This window comes from Hipposideros armiger, unplaced genomic scaffold, assembly GCF_001890085.2.
Source record: "Hipposideros armiger isolate ML-2016 unplaced genomic scaffold, ASM189008v1 scaffold_546, whole genome shotgun sequence".
In the NCBI taxonomy this organism is placed as follows: domain Eukaryota; kingdom Metazoa; phylum Chordata; class Mammalia; order Chiroptera; family Hipposideridae; genus Hipposideros; species Hipposideros armiger.
In genome coordinates, this window is record NW_017731896.1 from 78,890 (window position 1) to 92,384 (window position 13,495).

At 42.5% G+C, this 13,495-nt stretch overlaps 1 protein-coding gene across 1 annotated transcript in view; it reads left to right on the plus strand.

Moving 5' to 3' along the window:
- Nucleotides 1–184: 184 nt before the first annotated feature.
- Nucleotides 185–13,495, plus strand: part of TMTC1 (transmembrane O-mannosyltransferase targeting cadherins 1) — a 268,764-nt gene continuing 255,453 nt past the window's right edge. The window contains exon 1 of the mRNA XM_019668969.1: nucleotides 185–1,856. Within this exon, the coding sequence (XP_019524514.1) occupies nucleotides 811–1,856 (1,046 nt within the window). The 5' untranslated portion in view covers nucleotides 185–810. The remainder of the gene's footprint in view (nucleotides 1,857–13,495) is intronic.

The window sequence follows — 13,495 nt, forward strand, 5'->3', positions numbered from 1 at the left end:
AAAAATAAATTGGTGTAGTAAAGATCCACACACATCATCAGTCAGCATAAGAACAATGTCTGCCTTTTTACTTTTTTTTTAAATCGAGGAAACTTTTAAAGGTTTCGGAGGAATGGGAATAAAATGACAAATTTTATATTTTAAGTTTTTCTATCTGGATATGTCAAGTTCCAAGTAACTTCAATAACACACAGCAATGGGAATTTACAAGGGGCCTCAAAGAGTAACAGACTTTTCAAACCTGGAGAAACTCTAGTAATCATCGCTCTGGGATACCTATTTACATATTATAATTAATATATTTTTAAAAGAAACCCTTTCAGAAAAATGGGAAGATTGGGAGCCAAAGTCAGAGGCCTTAACGCAGTTTTGTTGTTGTTTTTTTCTTTTTTAATCAATTGACTTAGGAACGCCCACAGCCCAGGAAATGATAATCAGACCCAAGTGATCCGCTCAGAAGGGAAGATAAAGTATTTTGCTCTGCATTTCCCATATTATCTCGAGTTTCAGTAAAAAATAAAATGAGAAGAAATGTTTCAGAAGCCAAATCAGCGTCCAGACTCAAACCCAAAATCGAACCTGGGACGTCTTATCAGTGCGAGCAGAGCAGTGGGAGGCAAAGGACAACAGCTAGTGGTGCCTCTGAACAAACGGGGCAGGGCGGGCAGGAGGCCCTCTGCCAGGGAGACCCTTCCTCGTGGCTTCGGAGAGGGGCTTGGAAAGCTCCATTTCTCCGCGGTCTTCTCTCTCCGAGGCTGCAACTGAGAGGGACACAGCGCCTGGTAGGGGACAGAAAGCCCCGGGAAGGGAATGCGGAGAGGGCGACCAGACGCGAGCGCGGGTGCCAGGAGGTCGAGCTTGTCCCTCGGCGCCGCTGCTGCTGTTGTCCGGGGTGCTGAAAAGCCGGGAACTTCCCCGGAGGCAGCAGCCACTTTTCTCTCAGAGGGTGGGGTGCCGGGGGTTCAGGCCACGCCTCTGCTAAGCCCACCCTGGCCCCAGGCCCGGAGGTGCCCTCCAGATGAGGTCCTCCTTAGTCCTGTTCCGGAGAGTAGTGGATGGGAAGGGGAGGTGAGCATCCCCGGACACAGCAGGCGGGACCTCGGGTGCCCCTTCCCCGCCTCTCCCTGCAGCTCCACGCCGCGATCCCCGCTCCACCTGCACTCGAACCCTCGTCGCTGGGGGACGCGGCTCCTGCAGGCAGAGCGCCGCGGCGAGCAAGGCGCGAGCGGGAGGTGCTGGGGTGTGTGTGGGGAGAGCCGCCCTAGTCCCGGGATTGGGAAGGGGGGGCGGAGGCGAGAGGGAGCGGGGCATGCGCAGTGGGGCGGAGGAGGTGGCGATGGCCGGGGGAGGCGGGGGGACTGCTGTTTATTTGCAGCTGGGCCAACTCCGCGGCGCAGGAGGCGGCAGAGCGCGGGGCGCCAGCGGCGGGTCCAGCGGCCGCCGCACCATGCGCGAGCCCACCTCCGGGCAGCTGCTGCGCTCCGCTGGGGTCCCGGCCGGGGAGGATGCCAGACGCCCGGGAGAGGCCAGGGCAGCTGTGGCGGTGGCGGCGCGATGGTGGTGACAAGCTCTGCCCGAGGCGGCAGCGGGGACCGCGCGCCCTCCCGGCGGCGGGGCTGCGGACTCGCGCCGGCTGGGGCTGCGGCGCTGCTGGCCGGGGCGAGCTGCCTGTGCTACGGCCGCTCCCTGCAGGGCGAGTTCGTGCACGACGACGTGTGGGCGATCGTGAACAACCCCGACGTGCGGCCCGGAGCCCCGCTCCGCTGGGGCATCTTCACCAACGACTTCTGGGGCAAGGGCATGGCCGAGAACACCAGCCACAAGTCCTACCGGCCGCTCTGCGTCCTCACCTTCAAGTGAGTCCCTCACCTCGCGCTCGCAGCCGCCGCCGTTCCTCCGTACCCCCCCCCGTACCCCCTGAGCAGGGCTGAGAGAAGTTGCGGGACTGGCTTGAGCAGCGTTCCTTTCCTTGCTGCCCCCTCCCCTCCACGTCTGCCTCGTCTCCAGGCTGTCCACGCCACTCCGCTCCGTGGACCTCGGCCCCTCTTCTCTGGACCAGGCGCGGTTCCGGAGATGCGGGCTGGAGAGTTGGGATCGAGTTTCTCAAGAGTCTGCACTCTCGGCGGGCTGGTCTCTCGCACCATGGCTGAGTGGGGGTGTTGGAGGAGCGGCCTCGGCACACCCCACCCGTGCCGGACCTTGGACAAGGGAGACCAGTGTGAGCCCAAGGTGCTCCGGACGGGTGGCTGTGGTAGTGATGCTCCCAGTCGGGACTTTCTCGGAGGTTGTTGTGCAGCTTTGCGGATGGGGAGTGGATCAGTTCCTTAGGGGTCGAGTTTCGAGGAGACGAAGCGGGAGCCATGAGCTGCCAGGGCTGCTTGGGTTTTGGGGAGGACTAGGCGAGTCAGCAGAGGATCTCTCCCGACCTGCAACCTTGGCCGCTCCGGGGCGGGCCTCTCCAGTCTGTCTAAACAGACCCGATTCAGACTTTAAAAGGTGACAAGCAAAGGAATGCAGAAGCGTGGGATCCTCTGGGGATCCTGGCGTCCCAGTCGAAATAGTTTTTCTTTTACAACCTCGGAGTCATGATTCAGCGTTTCTTGTGTGGATAAAGTGTAAAGGGACCCAAGAGAATGCCAGGTTTTTGTAGGGTGGAGAATTTTCTTGAATTTAAAAGAAGGCTAGCTTTAGACAGAAGGGCAGAAGGGGAGAAGGGCTGACTTGAGGGCTATCTCATACGTCATGAGCTTGAGTCAACCCCTTATAATTTGGCTCAACATTTAAGCTTATAATACGTTGGACAAAATTGTTAAAATAATGTTGGTTCAGTATCATCAGCGTTTTAAATCTTTTCTAATGGGTGTAATATGAAACCCGTCTTTATGGTAATGATCATTGGAGTCAGGGTAGGCAGCTCAAAAAGCCTGCTCTGGCTGGGAGACCAAGGTCTCCTGACAGGTGGCTCTGATGACTTAGAAAAGGAAACCATAGCAATTGGCAACAATTCTTGGGCTCTTGACAATTCTTGCATTGAAAGTTTAACATTTTAAGGAGGGTGAGGAAATTGCACATTTGACTCTGAAGAGAATATTTTATAAACATTTGTCCTCTTTGGAAAGTGGTTTTGGCTTTCAGTTGAAAGATAACTGCAGCTATTGAGTGAATTGCTCATACTTTGTTTTCCAAATGTTCCTTAAAATCTCCTTAGCACAAATATAAATGTTTAACTTCTAATTGACTTGCCTTTTCTTGGACTACAGTGAGGGTTATTGGTTAATTTAAGGTGTGGAATCCCACAGCATGAGGTGTGCTGGACTTAAAACAGCCATGGAGACCATCTAGGTCCCTGTTCTGAGCATTATCCATTTTCAAAGGTCAGGGTCAAAGACTTCTGCCCACTTGGTGGAGGGTGAGGGAGTGTGTTTTCACTTCTTCACTTTTTTTTTTTTTTAATTCATGCAGGAGATTGCAGGGACAGAAGAGAGGGATGTGGAGGAAAGGAGTAGAAAATGCAGCAAGGCCATTAATGAAAAGGAAAATGAGCAGGCATTTGGCAGAACAGGGCAAAAAAGGAGAGATAGGGGCAGGGGGCAGCTCTTTTGGTAATTACTGATTATGAAAAGCAGCTTGGTGTCTAAGCTGCATTGTTCTTGGTATAGTGTATCAAACTGGCGATGTAAGGTATACTTTAAAATACAATTATTTTGAGAAGATGGAGTTGCAAATCTAGTTTGCATCAGAGCGCTGATTGGAGAGGGATGAGTGCTTCTTCAGAATCAGAAATGAACTAATCGTTCTGTGCTCTCAGGAGTCGATTTTAATAAGACCTGGAAGCTTTCTGTACAGTCACCTGAGGTGAAACTGCACCACTGGCGCTGTGGAGCAAAGCTGGGCATGTGTAATAAGAGACGACATCGCGACAGAGCTAGACCCACACAGCCCTAAAGATTGTTGCAAGGAAGGACAGGAAATCACTTACTAGCTAATCAGTGTGAACCAAGCATCGGCATGGGCGCTTTATATATTAGATTAATTACGCCTTTATGACTTTTTATTTTACATAGTTGGTGAAAACACAAAGTGGCCTTGTAAATACATGCAAACTATTTTAGCTTAAGTTAGGCCTGTTTGAGCAAAAATCTTTAAGAATTCAAAACTTATTTATTTATTTATTTATTTGTTTGTTTATATTGTGGTAAGAACACTTATCACAATATGAGATCTACCATCTTAACAAAATTTTAAGTGCACAACACATTGTTAACTATAGGCACAGTGTTGTACAGTAGATCTCTAGCACTTTCTCCTCTTGAATAATTGAAACTATATACCTGTTGAAGAGCAATTCCCCCTGCCCCCCCAACCCCGCCCTTGGCAACCACTATTTTAGGATCTGATTCTATGAGCTTGACTATTTTAAATGTGTCATATAAGGGGACTTCTGGGACTTCTGCGACTGGCATATTTCACTTAACATAATGTCCTCCAGGTTCATCTATGTTGCCCCATATGGCACGATTTCCTTTTTAAGGCTGAATAATATTTCATTGTATGTATTATACCACTTTTCTCTATCCATTCATCCAACGATGGACTTTTGGTTGTTCCCTGATCTTCGTTATTGTGAATAATGCTGCAGTGAACATGGGAATGGATACGACTCGTATATCTCTTCAAGATCCTGATTTCAGTTCTTTTGGATATATACTCAGAAGTAGGATTGCTGGATCATATCCTACTTATATTTTTAATTTTTTAAGGAGCCTCTATCTTATTTTTCACAGGGCTGCACCATTTTACATACCTACCAATAGTGTACAAGGGTTCCAGTTTCTCCACATCCTTGCCAACACTTGTTATCTTTTTTTTTCTTCTTCCATAAAAGCTGCCCGAACAAGTGTGAGGTGATAGCTCATTTTGGTTTTGATTTGAATGATTAGGCTTTAATGATTGGTGATATTAGCCATTTATATGTCTCCTTTGGAGAAATATCCATTCAAGTCCTTCACCCATTTTTAAATCATTGGTTATTTAGGTTGGTGTTTTTTTTTTAAGATTTTATTGGGGAATTGGAGAAGGGGAATAGCTCTGGGGAATCAGGGAAGGGGAACAGACAAGTTGCCTTCCTTTTTTTCTTGAGTCTAGTTGTGGAGGACGTTGCTTCACTGGCCCATGTTGTTATTATCATTGTGCTCTTCCTGGGTGAGGAAATCTGCCGCGGGCCGCTCCCGGTGGCTCACAGCAGCTCACGCCAGCTGCTGGCAGCTCACGCTGGCTGCCAGCCACTCACGGTCTCTCACAGCAGCCCACTGCAGCCCCGCTGCAGCCTACGCGGTGGCCGGTGACTCACAGCAGCCCAGCTCCAGGTCGAGCTGTTGCTCACCATCTTAGCTGTAGAGGGCGCAGTGTCACTGGCCCTCATGTGAGATCCGAACCGGGGCCCTGCTGCTCAGAGCCGGCACTCCCAAGCCAACTCTTAACCAACACGCCAAATGGCCAGCCCTTTTTCTTCTTTTTTGTTTTGAGTTGTAGAAGTTCCTTATATATTTTATATATTTTAGGTATCAATAACATATCAGATATGTGTCTTGGAATGTTTTCTCCTATTTCATAAGTGCCTTTTCACTCTGTTGATTGTTTCCTTTGCTGTGCAGAGGCTTTTTAGTTTGATGTAATCTCACTTGTCTAATTTTGCTTTTATTGCATGTGCTTTATCACAGAAACTATTGCCATGCTTAATATCATGATTTTTCCCCCTACTTTTTTTTTTAGGAGTTTTACAGCTCTATGTTTTACATTTAAATTTCTAATACATTTGAGTTGATTTTTGTGTATGATATGTATAAGATATGGGTCCAATTTCTTTTTGTGTGTGTGTGGATAGTCAGTTTTCCCAATTCCATTTATTGAAAGACTGTCCTTTCCCCATTGTGTATTCCTGGTACCCTTGTTGAAGATCATTTGACCATCTATACATGGGTTGATTTCTGGGCTCTATATTCTTTTCCATTGGCCTATATGTCTGTTTTTATACCAGTAGCATACTGTTTTAATTACCATTGCTTTGAAATATATTTTGAAATCAGGAATTGTGATGTCTTGAGCTTTGTTCTTTATATATTCAGGGTCTTTTGAAGTTTCAATATGAAATTTATTATTATTTTTTTCCATTTCTGTAAAAAAAATGTCCTTGGAGTTTTGATTGGGATTACATTGACTATATAGATGGCTTTGGGTAATATGGACATTTTAACAATATTGATTGTTTCCATCCATGAACATGAGATGTCTTTCTATTTATTTTTCTCTTCTTTATTTATCATTTTCATCAATGACTTGTGTTTTTAAGTATGTGGTTTTTCACCTCTTAGGATAAGTTTATTCTTAAGTATTTTATTATTTTTTGATATCATAGTAAATGGAATTGTTTTCTTCATTTTGGATAGTTTATTATTAGTGTATAGAAATGCAGCTGATATTTTAATGTTGATTTTGTATCTTGCAACTTTACTAAATTTATGTATTAGTTTTAATAGTTTTTTTGTGGACTCTTTAGGGTTTTCTACATATAAGATTATGTCATCTATAAACAGATACTTTTACTTCTTTCTTTCTCATTTAGATGCTTTTTTCTTTCTTTTTCTTGCCTAATTTCTCAGGCTAGGACTTCCAGTACTATAATGAATAGAATTGACTCAAGTGGGCATTCTTGCCTTGTTCCTGATCTTAGAGGAAAAGTTTTCAGGTTTTTACTATTGAGTATGATGTTAGGTGTGAGCTTTTTATAAGTGTTCTTTATTATGTTGAGGTAAATTCTCTTGAAACCTAGTTTGTTGGAGTCTTTTACCATGAAAGGGTGTTGAATTTCATCAAATGTTTTTTCTGCATCTATTCATGATAATCATGTGATTTTTATCCTTTACTTTATTAATGTGATGTATCACATTAATTGATTTGTATATGCTGAACCAGCTTCACATCCCAGTGATAAAACTCACTTGTTCATGGTATATGATCATTTTAATGTGCTGTTGAATTTGGTGTGCTAGTATTTTGTTGAGGATTTTTGCATCTAGGTCCATCAGAAATATTGGCCTGTACTTTTCTTTCCTTGTAGTGTCTTTGTTGGCTTTGCATTACAAAAAAAAAAAAAAGAACACTTTTAACTTTAAGATTATTGTACATTTCCATGCAGTTGTAAGCAACAATGTAGAGATCCCTTATATCCTTCATCCATTTCCCCCAGTAATGACATCTTGTATAACCATAGTACAATATAATAACCAGGAAATTGACATTGATACAACCCATAGCTTTTATTCATATTTCAGCAGTTTTACATATACTCCTTTTATTTTTATTTTTGTTAGTGTGTATTTAGTCCTATGCAGTTTTATCATCTGTGTAGATTCCTGAGACTACTGTCACAGTCAAGATATATAATAGAACAGTTCCATCACAAAGATCCTTCATGCTTCCCTGTCACAGCTATAGACTCCTAATCCATGACAACCACTAATCTTTTCTCCATCTCTATAATTTTATCATTTCAATATGTTATATTTGGAATCATAATCTATGAGATTTTTTTTTTTGGCACTCAGCATAATTCTCTGGAGTTTATTGAGATTGTTGCATGTAGCAATAGTTTATTTCTTTTTATTGCTGAATAATTTTCCATTTTATGGATGTACCACTATTTTTTTAGTCATTCACCTGTTGAGGAACATCTGGGTAGTTTTGGCTATTATAAATATAGCTGCTATAAACATTCATGTATAGGTTTTCATGTGAACGTAAGTTTTTATTTCTCTGGGGATAAGTGCCCAGAAGTGTAATTGCTGGGACATATGGTGGTTGTATGTTTAGTTTTTTAAGAAACTGACAAACTATTTTCCAGACCTTTCCATCAGCAGTGTATGAGTAATCCAGTTTCACTACTTCCTCACCAGCATTTGGTATTGTCACTATTATTTATTTTAGTCATTCTAATAGGTATGTAGTGTCATCTTATTGTGATTTTAATTTGCATTTCCCTAATAGCTAACTGTGTTAAATATCTTTTCATGTATTTATTTGTCCTCTGTATATCCTCTTTGTTAAAATGTCTCTTCATATCTTTTGTTCATTTTCTAAGTGGATTTTCATTTTGTTAATGTTGAACTTTGAGTTTTCTTTGTATAATATAGTTACAAGTCCTTTGTCAGCTATGTGGTTGGCAAATATTTTCTTTTGTTCTATAGCTTGTCCTTTCATCCTCTTCACAGGGTCTTTCCCAGTGCAAAATTCAAACCTATTTTTTATTAAAAGTAATTTGTTACTCATATATTTGATTCATTGAATGAATGGAACTCATAATGAGAGCTAGAAATTCCCTTAATAAATAAATAAATTAGTAAAAAAGCATAATGGTTGTTAATATAAAGGTGCTTACTTGCTTAGAAAGCTATTCTTCACACTTTTTCTCAAACAAGAAATGTGCTGAATGAAGTTGCAATTAAGAAATAGATTATTAGGGTGTCTACTTTCCAGTTTTGGGGGCAGGGTACAAAGGAAAATGAAGGTAGCTTACCAAGATGTGGTGGCTTTGTACTATGTCAATTTAGCTAACCTGTAACTGTGTTTCTTGGAAATTCCTCTCCTGTGTTGTAGTGGGTTAGAGTTGGACACGAGAAATTTCTTTGAGACTTAGAAAGTGAAAGTGAAGTGGCCATGTTGCTAGAACTCAGAACCTGTACGTTTTGGTGCTGTTGCAGCCTTATGTGGCTTGTCACAGACGCTCTGGCTGACCTGCAACCGCAGCTAGGCCTGCAGCTCCTCAAGAACTCTCCAGATCTCCTTTATCCACTTGGAATTATGGTGCAGGTGTGTGTGCAGCTCTGCGGGGAAGATTGCCAGCCTGTTTGCAAACCACTCACATCATTAAAGTTGGAGCCTTAGAGGTTATGAGAAGCAGAGGTATATTCTAGTTCATCTTCATGGGTTCGAGCTCATCCTTTCTTTCCCCTACTTCAAGTCCATCCTCCCTTCCCAAATGCCTGCCCTGCTGGCTTTCGACTTCTGTTACAGACACAGAAGCAGCAGCCTTCCAGATGCTGTGTAACCAGCTCCCACAATTGTGAAAGGTCAAATCTCTGTAGTAAATCTCCTTTGTTATATTCCTGGTGGTTCCGCTTCTCTGGTCAAACCTTAACTGATACAAATGGTCATCTTTCTGTGCTCCTGGAAGTGAATTTAGAATTCTAATGAATTTCTGTTTCTAGTCAAATTTTATATTCAGTCTTTTCATAAGATCATCTCCAAGGACACACAGGAATATTTTTGGACCATTGGAGAGCAGAATCAAAACATCTGTGAAAACTTAATTTACAGCAGTAACCTTTTTTATTTTGCTTCTTTATCCTTCACTGGCCATGACCTGTTTTTAATTTTGGAATCAGGAGAAACACATAGAGTCACTCTGTAGACACTGAATTGACACAGAACCCAAACCCATGGTGCTTATAATCCCCACCTTGAATAATGGCCCCGATTGGTTTAAAAGGTGCTTAGCTTTTTTATTTTGTTTCCTCACGACCCCCTTTGTCTTGCAAAGAAGCTCCTGTTGGATTGTTAGCAGTGCCATTCCATATCAGGAAGCAATTCAAAGTGTCCTTCAACAAGAAAGAACCAATATTTTTCCATGTTAAAGATGGGGGAACTAAGGCACATTAAAGGATCTTAAACTCATTCTGTCTGTGTTTAGGCTATTAGATCATAGTAGTCTACTAGTTTGCTATAAAGTTTTATTTTATGGAAGGCTCCTGATTGGAATATAAGCCATACGAGTGGAAGTGGGTGGTTTAAAATGTCAGAGTTAAAAAATAGAATATCTTAATATGTGCAGCTGTGAGGATTTGCAGCCTTTTGATGTTTGAATCTTGAGAGATTCTTTGCAGCAGTTTGTATCTTTTAGTCACAAATGATATGCCAACTATGAAAATCAGCTCTAGTCTCTCTTCCCAAAATTGAAAAGAAATGGCGGCATGATCCTTCTGGTTCTGTTCCTTTCCATTTGACCTGTCTGGGAATTCATTTTGAGATAGTCTATTGCTACAAGACTGATCCGTTTATTTTCTGAGTCTGTGGTAGGAAACAAGTGAAGATTGTTTAGGATATTGAACTAGATTGTCTAAGATGTTCAATGATAAATATAACCAAGGAAAAATATGATTGGAGGCAAGAAAGATTTTCTAGAGACAAAATAAAAAATGGCTTCTGAAAATGTCATGCTGAACTAAGGTTAGTATAAAAATCCAAGGGGGAGGACATTGATTGTTACCTGTTAGGATATGCTTTAGACGTAAGATAGGCTTTAGATTATATAATAGTCTGGTAGTATAGGACGGATGTGAGATGAGAGGAATATGTTTTTGAATCATGAGAGTTTTTATAGATAAGTCTCTGAATGAAGGCTTGGAGAATATCTTCTGAAGCAGGCTTTTTTTTCATATCAACAAATGTCTTTTCTATCTTCCTTTGGAGCTACGTTCGTTCATATTTTTCCTAACTTTGAATATGTGGCTATTCCACTTAAAAAAGGTGGCGAGGGATGCTTGATCATGCCAAAGTAATGGCAGTGTTCCTTTTCCAAATGATAAGAAATGGTTTCTGTTCTACGAGGCCCTGTTTGATCTGACCCCTGGCCACCTCTCTGATCTTTAGTCCATCAGTCTCCACCTCATTCTCTCTCTGTCAGCATTCTATGAACAGCATTCCTGTTCCTGTCCAGGCCACGCCCACTGCTACCAGGCCTTTGCACTTGTTTCTTTTTCCTGGAATGCTCTTGCTTGATTGCTGTGCATTGCTTGCTCTCACCACCTTAGGTTTCTGCTCAGATGTCACTTCTTCCCAGAGCCCTTCCCTGGTGACCCGATCTAAAATAGCAGACACCCCTCCATATTTCGTTCTCCCTGTCTTACCCTCTTTGCTTCAGTAGCCCTCACTGCTACCTGGCATCATATGTTTATTGCTGGTTTTTGTCTTCTCTCACCACCATGTGAGCTCCCTGAGGTATATCTTGAGCACCTAGACTAGTGCCTGGCATGCAGAGTAGGGACTGAGTAAATTACTGTTGAAAGAATGAATGAATCAATCATTTTTGTGAATACTCGACTTTTTCAGGTAAATAATTAGTTAGGGCTACACCTTTATAATGTAGAGGAAAAAGTCGACTTGACTTATTCCTTGGCTTATTTACTGCTTTTTCTTCCTTTGTCAAAGAGAAAAGTGGAGGCAGCCAAAGAATTTCCTGGACACACACAGGTGGTTCCAGTGGGTTTTGCTTAATGGGAGGTGAAGAGGCAGCTTTGATTCTGAAAGGGACAGCTGTGGCTCTGTTGTAGCTTGCTGGGACGGTGACGTACAGAAGGAGGATCCTTAGCACTTTGGGATCAAACTGCTCTTGTGTGGCATATTGGAGCATGATGGTTGGTGAATGCTTGCTCCAAGTCTTAAGGCTGGACACAGCAGCCCTACCTTCTGAGGCGTCCTATTGTTTATAAAAAATGGTCATTTTTTTTCCAGTCAATGAGGTAGACATGAAATATCATTTTTGGTTGGGTCAAATGGAGTATAAGGACCTGAAAATACTTTCTCAAAGGAACTATGTTGACTGTGACTTCCTCTGCTGTGTGTTGAATGATACTTTGTCTCGTCTTTGTTCCAGGAAAAACCTGGGAGGGAGCTTCTAAACCTTGAAATTTCCTGAGTAATAAGAGTGTCTCTGTTGTTCATGGTTGGCCCCTTGGACTACACCTAAATTTATGCTAAAGAGGAGGTGACACATGGTGGGCCTGCAGATAGTTTCAGAAGGGGGACTGGCCATGATGGAAAGACCAATCATGTGATTAGAGAATTGGGACTTTGAACATGTGATAGCAATCCTACCTTCCAACCTCCTGGAAGGGAAAGGGGTACTGGAAACCCAGTTCTATCAAATGGCCAATGATTGAATAAATCAGCCTACATAATGAAACCCAAATTAAAAACTCAATCCTGAAGCTTGGTTGAGTTTCCCTGGTTGGTAATTATACATCAATGTGCCCAGAAGGTAATGTGTCCCAAAGACATTGAAAGTTCCTGTTTAGGACCCTCCCACAACTCACCCTGCGAACCTTTTCTTTTGACTACTTTTGATTTGTATTTTTTTATAATAAAACTATAATCATAAGTCTTTCTTATAAGTATACTTATAAGTATAATTCTGTGAGTTGTCCTTGAAAATTATTGAATCTGAGGGAGTTGTGGGAGCCCCAAATTTGTGGCCAGTTTGTCAGATGTTCAGGTGGCCTGGGAACCATTGACCTTGCGGCTGATGTCTGAAGTGAGGGGAGTCTTGTTCAGGACTTTGTCCTCCAGCTGTGAAATTGGCAGAAACTCCAGTTAGCCAATGTCAGAATCACAGTGCATCCAGGAACTCCACTAAATACATACCTTTAAAAGAAAAAAAAATTGCTAAAAATTGACCACTCACTCAGTTATATAACTATTTTACATTTGGTGTCGATCTGTTAATTTTTATTATTTGCTGACTCTTTTTTTGAATATTTGTTTCTGGGATGTGCTGCCTTCTAGATATGGTCACTGATCTTTCGTCCTCCATTTCCTCATCCTGTCTTTGGTGCAGTGGTTACTCTGAGTACTTATTAATAGTGACAGTAACTGCCCATTGCATGGGGCATATTCTGTCCCTGACCAGCTAGTTCCCCTTCCTCTGTTACCTCCCTATAGCTTCCTCACAGCCCGGTGAGGATGTGATGTCTTGAGCTCAAACTAGAACCATGAATTTTGCTTTTACTCAGAGGACCAATCTCTTCTCTGCACTGTTGTTTGCATTGGTGCCTGTGAATCATATCCTTTGGTTCTTTAGCTGCATGAAGTGATGATGATTTGCTGATTTGTTCCTGGTACTGAAAGGAATGCAGAAGAAGAGCAAACAAAATGCTTAAGGGCCAAAGGGAGTCACCTTAGAGGAAAAATGAGAAGAACCAGATGTTATTTATTGGTCGAATGATCTAAAACGATTATGCAAACCACTTGCAAGCATTGGAGAGCTGTGATGATGGTAAGAGATGGGAAGAAGAAAACCCAGTGATAGAGGAAGACAGGAGAATAAACCATGTGTTTAGTATTGGGCTGTGGAAACTCACCAGGCAGGTGTTGGGGAGCCCGTCATTTCAGACACTGGAAACAGATGATAAGGGGTACAGTCAATTATTTTATTTTCCCTGATTTTTAGTTCTTATTGGAAAAGAATGTATGCTGTGTCATTGCTGAGAAGCCTTGATTTTTCTGGTAAGCATGGCGACCATATTCAGCCTTCTCTTAAGCTTTGAGACCCGTGTTTCTCATTGTTCTGAGTATCACCTGTCTTGAATCACTGAGTAGCTTGGGGCAGATCTCTGGGCCCCATTTCAGATCTGCTGACTAATAATATCGGAGAATCAGCCATTGT